General features: G+C 40.4%; 1 protein-coding gene across 5 annotated transcripts in view; it reads right to left on the reverse strand.

Annotated features, from left to right (window-relative positions):
* Positions 1–20,953, reverse strand: part of DCLK1 (doublecortin like kinase 1) — a 260,706-nt gene that overhangs the window by 39,035 nt on the left and 200,718 nt on the right. For all 5 annotated transcript variants that reach the window (XM_077341856.1, XM_077341855.1, XM_077341858.1 and 2 more), the window contains 5 exons: positions 16,212–16,296; positions 12,237–12,345; positions 9,009–9,066; positions 7,187–7,306; positions 2,993–3,139 (listed from right to left, as the gene is read on the reverse strand). In XM_077341856.1, the coding sequence (XP_077197971.1) occupies positions 2,993–3,139; positions 7,187–7,306; positions 9,009–9,066; positions 12,237–12,345; positions 16,212–16,296 (519 nt within the window). The remainder of the gene's footprint in view (positions 1–2,992; positions 3,140–7,186; positions 7,307–9,008; positions 9,067–12,236; positions 12,346–16,211; positions 16,297–20,953) is intronic.

The following is a 20,953-nucleotide window of genomic DNA, read 5'->3' on the forward strand; positions in this document are numbered from 1 at the left end:
CAGTGAATTATGTTTCAACATTTGCCATTGGGGGTTTCACATTAGACATTGTAAATACATTCTGACTGGGTCGTATAAGAGAAAAAAATTGGGACCTCAGCGGCTGAAACTGCTTTACATCACAACAATAGTTTTTAATAAACGAGCCAAAGTATATGAAAATATGCTTCCACTCCATTACAGAGAATGTCGTTACACTGAGCATTTGCAAACTGGAATAAGACTTTGGAATATCCATTTAAACAACCAATCTAGCTTTCTGCTAGGGTTTAAGCCACAGGAAATATATCACTGGTAAATCATATATACTCTCCTCAACTTGTTTTTTTTTTAAATATGGGGAACAGTATCTCATGTGTCTTCCTCTATCAAGGAGCTTAAAGACATAAATAAGTCTTCACTGTGAAGCAGTAATATTTTAATTGTCTGCCCTGCCAAAGAGCAAACAATGTGGATGATCATTTAAAGCTCATCTTACTCAGAAAGTAAGCTCTTACTAGTTCTATTTGCCTTTAAGCCCTGAAGGGCAATTAAAGAGATGTGGATTAGTGCAAATTACCCACTATGTAGTGCTTTCACTGTTTTAACTAAGCAATAAAACTGTAATTGTACAACACTAATTGAATCCAGCTACACATAATTGTGTGCCACCATATGTATCCTATTACTCTAAAGACTGTCCATATTTTCTGAGCTGCTCTTGTGATCGCTGCAGACGGCAACAGTCAGAGAAGTTGTTCTCCTGGGCTTATTATACGGCTATAAAGCTATCCCGTGATTTGACAGAATAATCATGTTAAATAGCAGCAATTATGAAAAATACTCCAATTAAAATGGGGGAAACACATGCCTCCTGGAGACCAGACAAACTGAACGTGGAGGCAAAGGGTTCCAAATGCAAACAATTCCTCATAGCCTTCTTTTTCCTGGTGTGCTAAAACTGTGCAAAACACCCAGGTGATTAACTGCACATGCAGCAAAAATAACAGGAGTCTCACAGCAGTTTAGAGGCTCGATTTATTTTTGGTAGCTTTCACAGAGTCACAAGATTCTTGTTTATTTTTGTAGCAAAAAAATTAAGCAGCTGGAATGATCACAATTATATGGATTTGATAGATTCAAATGAGTAGCCGTGTTGGTCTGAAGTAGCACAATAAAATCAGAGTCCAGTAGCACCTTTCTTAAACTGGACTCTGATTTTATTATGAATTTGATATTAATGCAGTAAACAATAAATCAATCATAGACTGAGGCCTAGTTAAGATCATTTGATGCACTTTTGTTATCCCTTAATGCCCCCTAAATATTCCTGGCTGGGATTGCCACCTCTCAGTTGGAAAAGATGTAGAGACAGAGCTTGGGGACAGCAGAATTTAAGAAAGGGAAGTAGGTCAGCAGTGATGTGCTACCATGGAGTCCTTCTTCAGAAGCTGCCATTTATTCCAGGGAAACTGATCTCTGTCATCTGGGAATCAGGTTTAATCCTGGGAGAACACCAGCCTCCCCACCTGGAACATGGTAACCCTATGCTATGCTCAATGTTTGGGGAAATGGTATAAAACCATCTTGCTTTCAACCCATACCTTGCAGAAATGTAAGTGTGCCAGAGAAGAGACAGTGAAGGGTAGTACAGTTGGACAAAAAGCAGATAATTATCCCCCCCACACACACACACACATTTCAGCAAAAATACTTTTGAGTAAATGACAGGAACTCAGAATTGGATGTGAGCAAAGGTTTGATGGCAAAAGGGAGGGGTGATGCCTGCCATTGTTGACTAATGCCTCCCCATCCCTGCACAGTTGTTTGCCAATTCCAGTACTTGAAAACCTCCTTGCTCTGATATATTTTTGTATTCATTCTAATAGCAAGAGAAACAGCCCACCCACAAACTTCTTTTGAATGCAGTTGTCTCAATGGGAAAGTTCATTAGCTAGGAGTCGTTGTATAACATAACCTGCAACGGGATAGCGCTATTAAATATGTGCTGGACTGCAAAACATGCTCTAACAAAACGGGGGTGAGGGACAACCAACTACCAACAATTGCACGACAGGTCAGCGAATATTATTTTAAGAGGAAAACAATCTAAGGGGAAAGAAGCTGCAGGCTACTGCTGTCAAACTCTAGGAAAGTTTGAATACAAAAGCACTGTAAGCGGTCCCCCATGAGACAATCGCTGACATTCTAAGAAACACGATTCTAATGAACCTTGACATGTGACTGCTCTAACTTTCACATGGAGCAGAGCACCGATCCTAACTATATGGCAAAGCGTGCAGCACACACACAACTCAGATGGCCAAGGGGCCTGCACATGGAAGTCAACACAGTCAGTACCTGTGAATGGGTCAAGGTATAGATTTTAGCCATGGGGAGAAACAAGCTTCAGTAAACTAGTTACAGCAGAATGGGCAACAACATTTTCCCATGGGAGGGAGTAAGAAAAGAAGCTATTGTAACGTCAGAAGGGAATGATTTTTAATTTTCCAAGTATCACCAGAGATACGGGCAAATTTATTATTTGAACAAGGCAGAAATGCTTTTGCAAACAATTTAATATGAAACTGGGAACGCTGTCCTCACTGCTCAAAGGCACTGGGAGGTGAAAAATTGTTATTCTAAAATTACAAATGTAGCAGAAGTTTCAGTTAGATTCTCTCCCCCCCCCCCCCTTCCTATATAGCTATGCTGAATTTTCATTACCCTGGCTTACATTACCCTGATAATTCTCTTCTGTGATTTAATGTACGGCTGTTGGGTATAGCAATGAATTAAGTTGATTGATCCTCTAGTACTGTCTTCATAAAGGTAGCAATTTTTTCCAGCTTTTTAAGGACATGGTCCTATAGCAGTTCTGGTTTTAAGAGCTATTGCAGATTCCTGGGAAACACAAAAGCTGGATAGAGGGAAGGAGGGAGGGGGAGGGAGAGAGGGAAAGTGGGCTCACAGCTTGAAATATCTGGGTTCACATGCTTGAAGTTCTACTTACCAGTAAATTCTCAGGTTTAATATCCCTATGAACAATGTTCAAGCTATGAAGATACTTGATGGCACTGGCCAGGTTATACAGCATCCCACTGGCATCACGCTCTGTATATTTGTTTGTAGAAGTAATGGCATCAAAAAGATCTCCTCCCTGAAATATATTAATGGAAATAGGAAATATATCATCATCCCATTCAATCTGGGCGGGAAAGTTAATGGGATCTCAGAGCAAATTAGTAATGACATAGTGCTTATTTTGCTTGAGAATATCAAATAGTCACACCAAAATAAAGGTCTAAAATTTGGTGGGATTCCATCAAACTATACATGTGGTGCAGATATTTGCCTATCCCACACTTTGGGAGTATAAATCAGGATGTTCTCCATCACGTACTGCATATGTGGAAAAGAGGAAGGATGTATATTGATAGCACAAACAACAGACAGTGGCCAGCCATTTTAGGGATCATTTTAGGGCCCTGCCCCTGCGGCTCCCGCTCTCCGGCCCTGGACTCTAGCCTCTTTGCTCTCAGATGCCTCAGGGCCTGGAGCCAGCAGCAGGTGAAAAGGCCCTGGGCAAAGGGTCGTGGTGGAGGCCTTGCTAACGAGGGCCTCCTGGCCTGCTAGGCTGGGCCTGCTGATGAGGGCCTCCCGGCCTGCTGACTGCCTACTAAGGAGCTCTGTCTCAGCCCTGCTAACGAGCTGCCCAGCCCCCGCCCGCCCCACATGATTTGGCTGTGAGCTGTGGCCCAAAGCCACCTTAAGCTGCCAGGGGAGGGGACCCTTTCAGGGCCCGTTCTTAGGAATGGGTTTGAAGCTGGTACCTTGAATAAAACTTTGCTGGTCTTCAAGGTGCCACTGGACTCTAAATTTGTTCTGTTGCTTCAGACCAGCATGGCCACGAATCTAAGCCAAATCTGTGACAGATTTAAGGTTGTGAACTGGTTTGTGCCTATCCCTAATGGCAGTTGCCCTAAACATTTCATTGTGGTGCCTGCTATTTTCAGCAGTGATTTTGTTGTAGAGAATATTGGTGCTCTTCAGAAGATCATTCATCATTTTACATCAGAATGCTTTGTTGTATAACCAGAAATGCATATGTACGAAGGCCTGGTCATTATTGGTTTCTATATTAGCTTAGTACCATTCAACAATGGAAAGCAAATTCATTTCTTAATTTTGCTCCCTGATGCCTCCAATGTTTGATCAAATGGTGCAATAATGACATTATGAGATATGGAAAGAAGCTAGATTAGAGTTAGAGCAGGGTTCTCCAACAAGCAGCTGGGCTGCCTTATTCTGAGACCTCTTGCCTGCTGGCAAGTGCTCTGCATGTGCTCTCCTGCCTGACACCCCTTTCATAGCCCACTTTTAAAACAGGTTTTGATACTAGCCATAAAGAGAGAGATTAAACAATGTAAATGGATGGCCACCCACCAACAGAAGTAGCTGTGTGTCATCAGCATACTGACAGCAGCCCAGCCTGAACCCCTGGACCAGCTGAGCGAGGGGACACATGCAGATGTTAACATCAGGGATAGAAATGGCTCCCTGCAGGACCCACGTCACTTCTGTATTTCTCAGGACTTGCAGAAATAAGATAATATGATAGGTCACTCAACGTTTCTATGCTAGCTTGGAGAACTGGTGAAAAGAAATGCAATTTAATTGAATATAGGCCATATTCCTTTGTGTCTTTTGTGACTCTCCTGGAAAACACGGCAAGGACCCATAGATATTCCCTAAAGAGTAGTCTGGGGACCATCATGATTAGACACTGTGGATTGTTTTGTGAGCACTGTTACAACAGATTATTCAAGAGCAGACTAAGGTCGAGGAAGTGGTATTCTTGCAGTCCTGCCCACCTCTTTGCAAAGGCAGGTACAGATGCTAAAATCCTACCCAAAACATTTTCAGAAAATTGGCAAGGCTTCAAGGAGAAAGCAAGACTACAGTATCTTTTTATTTCTATTGACTTATACACCTACGTTGATCCTGTATGCTTTCAGGTCTTCACCAAAGCCCCTTCTAACCCAGTCTTTCTTTCAGCCTTTGGATCTATTTGAACAGTTCCCCAGGGCCTGCAAAAGGGAGCTTCTCCACCAGGCATCTGGCCAAGGTCAACCTGAACCAACCACTTCCCAATGGCCCCCAAGCCTCCCCCTATGGTAACCACTGCCGATCCATCCAACCCACAGGGTGATCAGTATGCGTTAGTTGACTTAATGTCCTACCCATAGTTTACTGCTCCACTATGTTACCTATTGTTACTATTGTATTAGTACTGTTATAAATATTGAATTATCTGTATCATTCCTGTTTTATGTAAGCCGCCCTGAGCCTTCAGGGAGGGAGGTATATAAATATAATAAATAGATAATACCTCCCCTGGGTATATCTGCTATTGCTATGATGCTTTCTTTTTTTGCTGGCTTTATCTGGGTCTCCATGTCTGTCAGTCACCCTTGAGCTGTCAGTCACCATGCCTGTCAGCCCCCCCCCCCACTGGAGTGGCATTTCTCTGCCAAAGAGTGATTGGATACATTCAGAACTTTATTTCACACTTTAAGAGTTTAACTTTGCAAGTAACTTCTCTTTCCTGAATTTTTACTTCAAGCAACGGAGGCTGTCTTAACTTGCCAACACGCTATTCCGTATAGCAGGTTGCCTGCCATTACAAGGGAGAGTCCAAGGATGCAGTTTTGGTTTTCTCACCTAATCCCTGCCTCACCCTCCCTTATTGGACTCAACATCTGAATGCAGTTAAAAACAAAACAAAACACCATCATCTATGCACACAAGGCAAGGCAGTAACCAATTATTTATTTACAAGCTTACAATGTAAATGCTGTAACATTCCTTTTCTGACGTGAAGTTGAAATGAGCTCCATAAACAGCAGGAGGAAAACCCTATAATAAATCATGCCTGTTAAAATAACTAAACCAGTGCTAGGCTTGAATAATAATTTGGTCTCACTATGTACAGTGGCAGCTTGCCAGCAACCAGGTCTTTTCTCCTTTCCACAAGCCCGGTTAGCAGTGTGTTTATATTTGTATTTATGAAGTGCTTTCCTCACACTCAGTCCCTTTCCCCACAGCTAGTGACGTGCCTGCCATGAAATGAGAGCGTGTTTGCAGCAATGAAGTTCCACTCATATCAACCAATTAATGCAAAGTAGCATTAGCCAGACTGGTGATCGGCTCCATTCAGTCCCTGGCTTCTTGAATATCTTTCCCATCTGTGAACTTGAACTTGATTTAAACTCAGGTCCTCAGAAACCAGTCCATAGCAGATGGTTAATCAGTTGCAACAGTGCATGCTGTGCTAGGGATATAGCCAGCACATGCTGAATCAACAATTCACATCTTTCCAAGGATGTAACTTCTTCAGTGTTTGAAACATAAAACATGGCAATCATTCCATTAGCTGTTTGATCACATGGTTAGTGGTAGAAGAACCAACTTACTCAGTGCAATGCTATTTTATGGGTCAGAATAACATATTTTACAGCCACAGCCCAGGAAATTGTGTGTTTTTAATCAGCATTTTAATTTGTAAATGTGTTGCACCTAACTTAATAAGCCTACCCCTCATCCAAAGACATAAGTAAAAACAGTATTATGGGAAAAGAGAAGTTCCTCAGCTGAACCTCTGCCTTCTCCATGGTTTCACAGTGGAACATTATGATTTACTTGTGTATGCGTACATGCATATCCATCAGAATAGATGCTGATTTACTCTCTCCAGCAAGCTTGTCCAAGCAGGTTTGCACATGCAAATCCCTTGTGCTCAGAGGCAGATTGGGCCATTTAAGCTTCAATTTCATTGAAGGTCACTGCCATAGAAGATGGTTGGTGGTCAAGCTCCAACAGTTCTGCCAGCACCTCATGGCCCACTTGGTTCAGGCCTTTCATTGGTCTTAGCTCACCATTTCTCTCCTCATGCATGGCTGCCAACTTTGGGGATAAGGCTAAGGATGAGACAGTGAGCATTGTTAGTGTCGTGGAGCCTTGTTAGTGTCGTGGCCCCTGAAGTACGTAGCACAAAAGGGGCTGCTCAACTCAGCTTGCTCCGGAGCCATTTTCACTGCCCAGTCTGCTCCTGCCTGTGCTGAATCAGAGTTGTGTGTCAGAAATCCTGGTGAATAGATGACAAGCTAAGAGCAAGCAAGAGGCTCTACATTTGCAGATGCTTTACCTTCACAAGCTCCATGACAAGGTATAACTCAGTAGGCATATCCATCTCCTCAATCAGAAGAACAATATTAGGATGCTTGACCCTTCTTAAAATTGATACTTCATTTTGGATCATGTGCTCCTGCCAAAAGACAAACATTGTATGTGAGAAGAGAATGGAAAAGTAAGGGCCATTTCGCACGGCTTCAAAATAGCACAATGGTTGCTAATTGGAAACACTACTAATTTGCCATAACCCACGACGTCGTAGACAATCTGCAACAATCCTGAAACCGACCCGCAAAAAGCGCTTCGTTGTAGCGCTTTCAGGGGAATCCAGAAAAGTGGATTCACCCTCCGGATAGCGATACACTCCTGCAACCAATCTGCAACAGTAGCGCTAAAGACCTGTGCGTTACCATTGTTGCTGGTTCTTCGAAGTCCCTCCTCCTGAGCCTGTCCTCCAAACTTCCGGCGAAGCGATCGCCATTTTTTTTTCTCCGAGCGAGCGGGGATAAACGCACCAGCGAGCCTCTTTCTGTTTAGAGGCTTCCCTGGCTTCAGTCCTTCACCTTTAGTCACTAAGCACAAACCACATAAAAGCCCGTTTGCTGAAATAAAGTCCCTTTATTTTTCACACATAAATTCAGCCGAAAATCGGGCCTGTGAGGGGGGGGGGGATTTTTTTTTTATCACTCGAGGCAGCGTGCCAACGATCATACAATCAAACGACAGCTCACATTAGGCAGCTGGATGGGTCTCTCCGTAGCAACGAATCTACCTAGATTCGTTGCTATGGGTCTGTTTTTTTTTTTTAAAAACCTTTCTTAAAGGGAAAGGGGCTGTTTGGGAGCATGCTAACGGCTGCCCATTGGCTGCTTGATGGCCAGGGGCGGGACGAGCTTGGCAATAGCGCTTCCTTTCTAGCGATTTCTGCCGAGACCGGAAGCCTGTGGGAAACGCTAAAAAACGCAACTGATTCCACTACAAAGGCAGGTATGCATAACGACGAATTCCACTATTTTAAATGGCAATTTTTCATTCCGCAAACAATTTGCAACAAAGATCCCCGTGCGAAAAGGCCCTTAGTATATATGAAGCACCTTGCAGTATGAGACCCAAATGTGCCTCAATTATCACCTTCCATTAACTGATAGTAAGATATATGCCACTGATCAACTTGTGCCTACACAAATCTATGGGAGAAACCAATCAATCTTTGTCTCTTCTCCCTCTACGGCTTGATGATATGTCTATAACTCTCATGGATTTATGTTGAAGTTTTTAAAACCTTAATGCCTATATCAATGCCAGAGAAGGGGCAACAACATCACTTCCTCAAAAGATCTGGGGGGGGGAATGGGAAATGGATTGTGTTTTTGTGTCACAGAAAAGTCAGTAGATTGTTGAACCCTTTTACAATTCTAGTAACACAAAAATATTTTTCCAAGTAGCAAGGAAACATTTTTCATTTAATGCACAGTTATAGAATGGTTAGCACCAGGGTCTGTTTAACTTGTGAAATACTGTTCATTAGTCTCTATTTGAAATGTACAATTATTGTAACGATTTGTGTTTCACAATTCTCAGTAGTATCTAATTATCAGGAAAATCAGATGCTTTAATTATAGGAATTAAAATGACAAATAGTTAATCAAACATTTAACCACTCTGCAGGCAACCGGCCTTCATTTCAGACTCTCAGAAAAGAGAACTTCAAATGCCTGCCAAGTTAACTTCCATCATGACATAAAACTAAAACCGATTTACTCTATTTTTTTAAAGTTATTAAAGATAAATGTTTTGCAAAAGATATGTTCCCACACTAGATCTTCTTTACTTACTTTCCCTCTACATTTACTTTTTTTGATGATTTTCAGAGCATATTCTCTACCAGTTGACCTAATGAAAGAGAATAAAAGGAAGGGAATGCAAAAGAGGATAAATATCATCAGTTATTTCAGGCAAAGTTACTAATATTGCTGCAGGGCTAACGAGAGCCATCGTGGACTGTTTTCCTGACACCCCCTTTCAGATGACATGTAATACTTGATTAATACAGGTACACCACTATTGTACACATATGACACCTTGATCAACATCCTGGAGCCCCCTCTCAAGTGACTGTAATACTGTACCACTAGCATTCCCCTCCCCCACCATGGCAGCTCTGAACTGATGCCCCCAAGCAAAGTACCAACAATTAATTAGGAAATGCTGAAGATAATATTTCCAGGATATTTCTGCATGCCAAAATATTATGTTGTTCTGAGAAAAGTTTGAAAGAAAGGAAATAGCAGGTACAGTTTACTAGAGGTCCTTAATATGCTTCAGTTGAGTTATTTTAAGGAATGCATTTAGAGAACAATCCTACCATGGAATACTCCATGGGGCTTACTTTCAGGAAAGGAGTGCAGTATTAAAGCTATCAGTGACCAAAATCTTGCTATGATGGTATGAAACCAGAATTTTATTGCACAGACAGTAATAACTCTGCTATGTAATATCCACCCTATGTTCATTTTGTTTGCAAAAGTCCCGCTTGAAACAAAAGTATCCATTTTAATTTGTGCTTTAACTAGTATGCTTCATTTTTTTAGCTCGTGTAGAAAAAAACAGATAAGCAGAAATAATTGTCTCACATTTTGTTTGGTTCCAAAGTAAAAAAAAAAGAAAGAATACTGTAGGTTATTAACATTACAAGAAGTGACATGTAAAAATTTAAAAGGCCAAGTTATACTGTTTTGTGGAAGCAGCCATATGGTGCTTCTTAGCTTTAATACAAAGATAATTTTGTAATGTATAAACACAGATGTACACATCCTGTAGTTTACTTTAGCCTTGTATCTTTAATCTTGTAGCTGAAAAGTATGCACTGCAAGCGAGATATAAATGCAGGTGAGGTAGAGAACAATCTACTTCAAATAGTAAAGGTACCGTTTAATGGGGAGGGGGTAGTTAGAAATTGGCTCATACTTTAAAAGGATAGGATATACAATTTTAATTAAATTAAACAAAAATACTATGCAGTGTTTTGTAATGGAATAACAAAAATTACAGATTGAAGCATTGAAGCATCCTTAGTATCCAGATTGCCCCAGGATCAATCCCTGGCATCTCAGTGCAAGCCTGAGAAAGTCTTTTCTCTGCCTAGGATCCTAGAAAGCTGCCACTTGTCACAACAGTTAGGCGACTGTAAGCTGCTTTGAGCCTCCATTGGGTAGGGAAAAGCGGCATATAAGAACCAACTCTTCTTCTTCTTCTTCTTCTTCTTCTTCTTCTTCTTCTTCTTCTTCTTCTTCTTCTTCTTCTTCTATTAAGTATATGGCCTAACGGTTGAATATAAAGCAATAACATGCACACATTGCCACACTTGGCTTCTTCAAAAACTTCAGTCTGGATAAGATTGCACAGTTACACTGACATCCTGTACAGAACTGGTTCAGACTAAACCCAGTGGCTCAAAACTGGAGAAACTCTTCAAAGGATTGTATTGTTACTGTCATTTTTAAAAGCCAACTTTCCCCACTAGAGGGCTTCTGGTACAGCTGCCAACACTCTTCATAGTATTTGATAATTCCCCCAAATGCTGGACTGCTTTTAGGTTTGGCTTATATTTTTCCACAGAATATAAGAACATGGAAATGGTAATCTTTGTCTTTAAAACACTGACTACCAACTGTGTTTTAATAGCTGGTTAGTTACAAGCTTATTAAACGCAAGTAAACGCACAACAGTGTAACTGACAGTAGAAGAGAGAGAGAGAGAGAGAGAGAGAGAGAGAGAGAGAGAGAGAGAGAGAGAGAGCAGAACATTTCAATGACCAGTATTAAGACCCAGCCAAGATTCACTGACAAACTTGGCTCTTTTAACTTAAAAACGAGATATTTTACATTTTGGTTCTAAAACAGATGAGAAAGTTGGATGTTTAAAAGAAAAAGACAATTCTTTGCAGTTTATAATAGATGTGTTACCTCATTAATTTCCCAAAATAAACTAAATTGAATTTTATGAATGACGGTATCTGATGAAGTGTGCATGCACACAAAACTTTATACCCAGAATTGAACTATTTTGGTCTTAAAGGTGCCACTGGACTCAAACTTTATTATAAGAATGATTCCTGGGGGCCTTTTAAATTTCCATAGTAACGTTAATATTGCTCATAAGTTGTGCTGAATTTTATGCCTTCTGAGTTATTCAGAGATTTAAAACCCTAAACTCAGGTCAGTCAGTCTGATTTAGTGGAAGCTGTAGGTATCTTGATGAACAAGCTTCTACGCAAGTGTTTTGAACTAAAGAAAGGACCCAACAGAACTTGCAAATAGGTGCTGCAGACTTGACTCCTCTGGGTCAGGAGTAGTCAATCTTTGGTACTCCAGATGTTCATGGACTACAATTCCCAGGCTCCCGGGAATTGTAGTCCATGAACATCTGGAGGACCACAGGTTGACTACCCCTGCTCTGGATGATTTGGTTGTTGGGACTTCTCCCCTTCCCTGCTAATGGTTGATATTTATCTGAGAGATCACACAGAGGAGGCAGAAATGAAGTAACGGCTACATTCACAAAACCATAGCCTCAATTGTATCATAGCCTTGGCTTGTGCAGGAAAGGGAGGGCAGGTTTGAACCTTCAATCTCCATTTGGTTATACTGCTTGAAATCAGCTATTCCTTCTGTACTACTAGAGTTTTAAGGGACTTGTGTATTGTGTATATTTAAAAAAAATATTGTTCACTTAGAATGCAAGAGCTGTAGGAATGGCATCTCCAATTGCAAGCAGAATGATTCTTAATATGGTATTTTAGTGCAATGAGAAAAGTTTAACAAGGAGTTTTTTGAACACAGTCAAGGCAAATGCAACCCAATCTAGAGAAATCAAACTATTACATGTATAGATTATCCCTGCAAAACACTTGTTAGCAGGCAAAACCAGAGCAGTGTTTCTTCTACCTTTCATACATATTACTTTATTCCATATGTGAGAAAGCCTGAAAATGAAGATGTGAACCATGAAAAGCCTAACATTAATGGCTGCTTTAAATGTAAAAACAAAACAATCGTTCTCACCTTTCTATACACTCCTTTACAATGGCAAAATTTCCATCTCCTATAGTCCGGCCAACTTTATATCTCTCTGCTATAGAGGCTGGAACCTGGAAGCCTTCCTCCAACACTTCTGAAAGAATTGTTAGTACATTTTTATTGGTAGAGAAGGCACTGCAGATGTGACACATAATACATATTCCATCTCTATGGTTTAAGACAACTGGAAACCATTCAGAGTCATTATGCTCATTATACTGGGCAGAGAAGTTATGTTGCCAATATTGCAAGTTTCATTCAGCTAGTTTCTCCAGGTAAAGTATGAAAAATTAAGCCTTTGAGAATCAGACCCACTTTTCCCTCTTTTATAAACAATCATCATGCCACAACCTTCTTTTTTTTAAAAAAAAATTATAATAAGCAGATGCTTTGAGGATCTGTTCAAGAGCAGTCCAGTCTGAAATAAAGGCTGGATTAGTTCAACACACCACAATTAAATCTACTACAAAAGGAGTCTAACACTCAAGCACTTATTTTATTACTTCCTGTAAGCTAAGACATCCATAAACTGACTTGTGTAATAAGTGCTATTTTCCCCTCCATATGAAATATTTATTTTTAAACAAATGTTCTCAATAATGTCACCGTCGTATACAACCTGGCCACCAGATGCTTAAAAAACACCACAGTCAAAACAGTAAAGAAAAGGGGTTTGTAGTTATTGGTTTTTAGTGACGATTAGAGCAATTTACCAGTACGAAATAATATTTTCAAGAAGCTGTGGCCATACACCTCTACTTACAAGGACTACACTTCTACAATTTAAATTCTGTGTATAGCCTTTTCCAAATAGTAACATTTAAGAAAAACTGTTAAATTTCCACTTCTCAGAGCAGCAGAACACAGGAAGTATTATTAACTTTTCACAGCAATAGTCAACACATGGTTTTCTACTTGGTGTGACATTTTATAAACTGATTTGTGGGGTGATATATGCAAAAAATGCTGGCAATTACTTTAAGGTAATGCCAAGAACATTTGTGCATTCACAAACAGAAAATAGAATTTAGCTTAATCCTAGAATTCCATCCAACAAGGAAAATTGCAATAATTTTTCTATGATCCTATAGCTCCGAGGGCCTCCATAGAAAAGTCTTAACACAGTTCAATTTACTTTCCAGTTAAATATGGCCCTGTTATAAAACAATTGTAATTTACATGATTATGTTTTCTAGCATAGCCCTAAACCTTTTCTCCTCAATCAATTTATTTTTGGTATCTGAGCCTGGCTGGCATAAAAAATGTCAGGCACCAGAACACATTGAGATGAAGCATGAGGTGACTGAATTCCAAATTGCCTTTACATCAAAAATCAGGATCCCCCATATTGCTTCTCAAATGTCTCTGCCCGACTGCCTATAAAATGGGAATACTTTATCTCATCATCCTGAGAGTTCACAGGAAATGGGTACGACACCATTTCATCACAATCAGAATAGAAACCAATATTATAGCAATAAATGTATTTCCCATTGAAACAAAGATCTAATAGAAGAACTAAGAAAATAAGTGTACTGGTAATAATTCGGAATAATACCTCATAAAAAGAATCAATCTTAAAACTAAAGTTGATCAAAAAATTTTTAAACAATGCAAATCTCTTGTCAGATATTCTGTAAGAATTAAATGGAGGTAACTTCCGTGTATAAGCTTATTAGAGAAACCAAAATATAAAGCTAATAGATCATATAGACCGATTATGCATGGAGTAGAAAGTCTGGGCTGGTGTCGACGGGGCACCGGGGCCAATCCCCGATTATGCATGACGTCACTGCCATCCCAGCTGCCACCCAGCCCTTACCCAACTCAAGGCCTTGGATGGCCTGTGGTCAGGGAATGCATATACTTCCGAGTTCCCTGTGTTGCTGCAGTTGCCATCCGCGACCCTGCCCCATGAATAATGGAAGAGGGGCACTGAATGCCCCAGATGGCTTCACAGTGCTGTGGAGCCAAACAGGGCAGTCTTCCACCCCTGCAATGGTGGGTTAGTGGCACGCCACTCTCCCGCCATTGTGTGGTGGAGCCCCCATGCCTCCTGCTGCTGTTATCACACAGCATGATGGGCTCTTCCAGCCCCAGCGCTGTGCATGCATCCACACAACTTCGGGGCAGTCCACATGCGCCAGGGTATTCCATCCCCTATGCTTACTTGGGAAGCAGTGGGGCATGCTACCCTGCCGCAAGGAACCAGCAGCCATACATAATCATTCTAAGCATGCTAATGAACAGATGAGATTGCCGTAAAATAAACTGTTTATCTTCCAAAATCAAAGTAACAATAGAAACTGGTGCTCTGCTTTTGCTGCCAGGTGTCTAATACTGGGATATTTATGGACAGCTTTGATTTTTTGTATAATTTTTAACAAAATTAATTTTTATTGGAATTCTGCTGCTAATTTTATTCTTCTGGTTTACATGATTTGTTTTATTGTTATATTTGTTTTATCTTTGTAAGCCAACTTCTGAATTTGTAGCTAATCAGAATGTGGCATATAAATGTTTTACATAAAAATAACTAGAACATGATCTAGTTAGTATAAACACCAATCTAACCAAACTTTGTGTTTAGCTGGGGAAGAACTACTATGCAGTTGGGCGGAATTTCTGAATTCAACAACAGTTGCTTCAAATATCCCGATAGAGACTTCTTCCTAAATCTGTTCCCAAATATGTTGGACAAAACCTTAAGAACATCCCACATACAATATTTTAAGACACATGCAATCTATCCTTTCTCAGTCTTTCTAGTCAGGATGCTCATAGGTTGCTCCTCCATACTGCAAGCATCAGTTTGACCACCTCCAGTGATGCGCTACTTGTCTGCCTCCGCCAGCTTCCTTTGTTCTCTGGCATTTTCCTGTACATGGTTGTCCTTCTCCAGCCCCCCTCACCTTTCTTACTGTCCTCATTTCTCTCTCAAGCTTCCCCACATAGTTACCCTTATCATTCCCAATCCTTTTCTTCTGATCTCCACTGTTTTCTTATCATGCCTCTCAAAATAGATTGGGGATCTTCACCAACCACTTAAAGGCATCTTCCTCTTGATTTAAGAGGCAAGATTCCCACAACTGCCTATGGTTACTTGACAGAATCTGATCTCTGACTGGTAGAGTTACTCTATAAAAGGTTTACCAGATGTCCTCTTTTGAGAGGACATACCTTCTTTTTTTTCTGTCTATCTTCCTTGGAGCTCTTATTTTTTTTACAAAAAAAACCTATTCAAAATGTCCTCTTTTTGACTTTCCTTTGCATTTTTGATATGTTACCTATCAGTAAAAAATTATAACAAATCTGTAGAAGTGGCAAAAATAAGTCTTACTGAATATATAGTAATGATGAAACCAGTATTGTAGTTGCAAAACAGGTTAGTTATGAAATTTGAAGCCTAAAATGTTGGATATAAATTTACCCCAACAGAAACAAGGACTACTGCATTTATAGGCAATGTCTTAAAATTCTAATAAATGGGAAGGGGAGAAATGTTCTCTGTTTTATATACTATTTGATATAATATATATAAATTATTTTATATAATCCCTTGTTTCCTTTCAGGATGCCCACTATACTGTGTTTCCTAAAATGAAAAAAAGACAGAGAAATGTCCTCTTTTCAGTTAGGAATATTCCTAGTTAGTAGCAATTATCACATCTCAAATAGTAGGGGTACTTAGAATGAGACTTCTGATGGTGATCACTTGATTGAAGTAGTCAAGAAATACGCCATCTTTTTTGCTTTTCAAAATACGGTGACCCTATCTAACCCCTATCTAACCCCAGGAGGGCTGGGGGCTAAAACCACAGGGCAATGCCTTGTGAAGTGGACCTCACATTGATCTAATGCTCATAACATTTCTTTCAAGTTTACAGTGAAATTCTTTCTTTGCTATCTTGTTACTATTTTGTTTATGAATATATAAGTAAATTTTTGACAAGCATTTACCTTCACCAGTTCCATCGTTTTCATCCATGGAGCTGCAGACTTTGGTAGATGCTAGTGAGGTAGAGGAACCACTGTGCTGAGAGCTCTAAAATATATATAAGATTTGGGGAGGGAAAGAGATAGGAAAAGAAATTCAATTGTTTATTTAAAAAGATTCTTCAATAAGGCTAGCCTATATGGCAAGATCATTCTAGACCGATCGCCTTTTCTTCAATAATTTAGGTGTACTATTCTAGAAAAACCAACTAAATATATCAGACGGTTGCTTTTTTGTTTTGTTTCATGTTCTCTTCTTCACATATGCTCTACTTCGCCATCTCTTTCTGGTCTTGTTTTGAAAATTTAAGTTAAAAAAAAACTCAACACCTAAATGATAAAAGCTCTTACCAGTCTCTCTCTCTCTCTCTCGGAAACCACCACCACTTCTCTTTCACGACATCCTCATCCTCCTTTAAGAGTTAAGTCAGAATGGTGGTTGAAAGTGCTGCCAAGTCACAGCCAAGTTACAGTGACCCCGTAGGATAATCAAGGCAAGGAAAATCAGAGGTGGCTTTCCATTGCTTGCCTATGCATAGGAACCCTGCCCTTCCTTGGAGAACTAACCAAGGCTGATTCTGACTTGGCAGCTGAGATCTGATGAGGCTCAATTAATCTGGGCCATCCAGATAAGGGCCAACTCAGAATGTCTCAACTAAAACAATGTCCCTTTCCCCTTCCAACCACTGTGATGACTGTATTATCAGTTTCTTTCAGTTTTTTTCAATATATGCCTGAGTTGGCTCACATGTTGCACTCTGTTCTCAGAATGATCTGCTATGAGTTCAATTAGGTTCCTTCTTCTGTTCTTGGCTGCAAGAGAGATTCCCCTCTACATCTCTGTATGCATTTTTTGCATTTTAGAAGTCCCACAATCATCATCTCCCAAAAACCTCTCCCATGGCACTATAATCTAGATCATTCTGCCTTCTCTGTTAATTAGACCTTCTCTAGCACTTCCCCAGATAAGCATATGGTGGAATTGAACTTAACCTTGTTGTACAACCTGTGATCTTTACCTTTTTGTCTGTGTAGCAACCTGCTGCCAACAGTGGAACTACCAGGATGGATCTTTGTTTGGCTGCTGATGAAAGATTGCCACCACCAGTTTGGTGACTGCTCTAACCTTTATGAAACCATTATTTTGATTGCTTTATACCACACAGCATTTAAGATATGTTGTTTAAATCTGTACATTTCAGATAAGTTGTTAAAATCCAGTTCTGCCTACACACTTATTTAGCTGAAGTTTCCTCAAGCATTGCAGGATCTGTAATAACCAAGTAAGAGAATATACAAATGTTACCTCTTAAGGTTGTTTCAACTGAGAAATGAAGGTACCTCCTGTACAGAATATACTCCACTCTTGCTGTTTACCATGTACATGTGTTTTGCGTCCAAGTGTATGCATATGCTGACAAACCTCACTTTACAAGGGCACCCATCAAATATACAAGCAGTGAAATATATGGATGTGCATCTGGCCATGTAGAATCATAGAGTTGGAAGGTCATCTAGTCCAACCCCCTGCACAATGCAGGCATATCTATGTGGCAATCTATATGCTCAACATGAAAAGGACTTCGATATAATAAAAAAGTGTTTTCCTACATTTGAAACATTTCCTATATTTGAAAGCTTTCCTTATCCTTCATTGCATACTATCCACTGTGGATGCAACAACATCTCAGTTCAATTGTCTTAAAAAATTCTTGTTGCATGTTGCAATTCAAAGACAGACAAAGAATAATAGCACCAAGTAGAAGGTTGAATCTCAGGCTCCCTAGCAAGGCAACTGTCATTAGCATAATATTTTCTTTTTAATTTATCATCACACTTCTTATTGATTACAAATGATGAGGAGGAGTAGCGAACACCCCAGAAGATAGTGTTCAACAAGATCTGAGCACACTGGAAAAGTGTGCAAATGCGAACAAGATGTGATTCAATAAGTGTAGAGTTCTGCATCTGGGTAACAAACATTAGAAGAATGCATACTGGATGGGAGATACGCATCTGAGGAGCAGTGTGTGTGAATGTGATCTGTAAGCAAAATATGAGCAAACTGCGATGCGGTGGTAAAGAAAGAAAAAGAAGCTTTGGCTGTATCAACAGAGGCATCACATCAAAATCACAAAATGTCATAGTTCCAATGTATATACCATATTTGATTGGACCCCACCTGGGATACTGTGCAGTTCTAGAGGCCTCACTTCAAAAAAGGATGTGGACAAAATTGAGAGGGTTCAGAGGAGAGCAATGTGAATGATCCGGTGCCTGGAGACCACGCCCTATGGGGAAAGGCTGAGGGACTGAGGGAATGTTCAGCTTGGAGGAGAGGAGGTTGAGAGGGGATATGATTGCTGTCTTTAAGTGTTTGAAAGGTTGGTACTTAGAGGGGGGCAGGGAAACTTCCTGTTGGCAGCAGAGGGTAGGCCCCACAGTAATGGGTTTAAACTACGTGGAGAATGATATCAGCTACAGAAGGTTTTTCACAGTCAGAGTGGTTCAGCAGTGAAATCAACTGCCTAAGGAGATGGTGAGCTCCCTCTCACTCACAGTATTCAAACAGTGGTTGGACAGATACTTATCCTGGATGCTTTAGGCCAGGGGTAGTCAAACTGCATCCCTCCAGATGTCCATGGACTACAATTCCCAGAAGCCCCTGCCAGCGAATGCTGGCAGGGGCTTCTGGGAATTGTAGTCCATGGACATCTGGAGGGACGCAGTTTGACTACCCCTGCTTTAGGCTGATCCTGTGTGGAGCAGGGGGTTGGACTAGATGGCCTAAATGACCCCTTCCAACTCTATGATTCTATGACTCCAGGATAGTCTATTCTGCCTGGCATACTGTTAACAGTGCCAGGCATATCACAAATTATTTATCCCAGCATATCTGACAATGGCCCCAATATTAACCCATTCATTGTGTACCATCAACATTACAGCAAATTTTTGACAGGGTTCTGGTACATCTATTTGCAGCAAGTTTTGAGGATTGGGGTGTTATCTGAGTTCTTGCCTACTTTGTTCTTCAAATGCACCTCTTTGCAAGGCAAACTTATTACATCTCACTTTGTTCAGAGATGCTTCATGTGTCCAAATCCATGTGCCATTCTTTTACTTACACAGGAGAGGACAATCCGATGATTTCCTAGTAATCTCAGAGAACTCTCATTCTCAGCATTTAAAATGTAGACCTCTTTCCTGCTGCCCTCTTTCCTGTAGACCTCTTTCCTGCTTGCAATTGCCTATGTAAATACTTTCCTTTTTTCATGAGAACACACTACCATCCACTGGGTTATGAGTTGCAGAATCCATGCAGATAGCATAAATACTGTGACTCTCTACCATGAGTCACAGAATCAAGGAATAGGAAAGGGCCACACAGGTCATCTAGTCCAACACCCTGCTCAATGTCTTCCTTTACAAAAGGAAGACACTGTGAGTGGACTTTTTAGCCAAGGTTTTAGCAGGTAACTCCTTGTCTTCCTCCTGCCAGAGCCATCTTCACATCCATGACAATCACTTGCTCTGCATAGCTGCTTCCATCCCCTGCAGATTTTTCCTTGCTCTTAAATCCAAGTAAAATATTAACATTTAAACATGATTTTATAAATTATGATGATTTAATAAACCTGAAAAATGGATATAAGGTCACTTTAGTTCCAAAGCTGTGAAATTCTTGTGCTTAGTTGAATCTGTAGGTGAACTTTTTAATAACACAGAAGAATAAGAAACATTATATCTACAATAAATATTGTTAAGTGGAGGGAAGCAAAGGGCTTGCGTATAAGGAAAATGGACCTTCCCATCACCATTGTCATTACCAAATGATTAATCTGTGGATCTGATAAATCCAGTTTATCTTCTTCAGTAGAAATTTATTTATTTAGATCTTTCCAATTTCAGTTTCATCTTCTCCCATATTGAAAACCAACATAGTCTTGTGTAGTCTGGATGGCAGACCTTTTATCATAATCATGTAATTCCATAGCATCTCTTCTTTCATGCAAAAATGCACTTATTGTGAAATACTTTAGCTGTTAAGTCTTAGAAACTTTAAGTTTCTAATTTGCTCCTATACAATTCTGAAAAGAAATCAAATGCCAAAATTCATGGTGATAGGTCAGAGAAATTAAATTTATCTTGGATCTCCAATAGGCTAAGGTGTATCAATTTGTTTTTGTTTTTAATTTCTTGCTAGCATAGTATATTTATAAATGCATCTATATATTTATATATTTAGAATGCTTACCGTTCTACAGATAATGTGCTGAGCCTCTGATTGGTTCTCACTGGGGGATATCCCCCCCAAGAAGGTGACAGCAGTCCCTGACAAAGGACCAATAAGAGGCTCTTCCCTGCCCACCTGCTGCTGGTCCTCTTTTTCCATGCTGCTTCCCTGCTTGGTGTCAAGAGGAAGGTAGGCCCAGAAACTGGGAATAGCTATCCAGCTGCGCTCTACCCTGGCTGCTCTATACTCCCCACCATCCTGGCCACAGGGAAGCTTTGGGGCCAGGGAAGGTCCTCCAGCTGCACTCTGCAGTGAGCGTGCCACCTACCTGAGCCTCCTGGCTGTGGCGAGAGCTCTGGAGGCAGCCCAGCCCAGCTTGCTGCCTGGCCCTCCTGGTCTGCAGGAGCAAAGGCAGAAATGCGGCAGGAGATGGGCTCCTGAAGAGTGTGGCATTCCAGCTGGCTGTACT

Source organism: Paroedura picta, chromosome 6, assembly GCF_049243985.1.
Source record: "Paroedura picta isolate Pp20150507F chromosome 6, Ppicta_v3.0, whole genome shotgun sequence".
In the NCBI taxonomy this organism is placed as follows: domain Eukaryota; kingdom Metazoa; phylum Chordata; class Lepidosauria; order Squamata; family Gekkonidae; genus Paroedura; species Paroedura picta.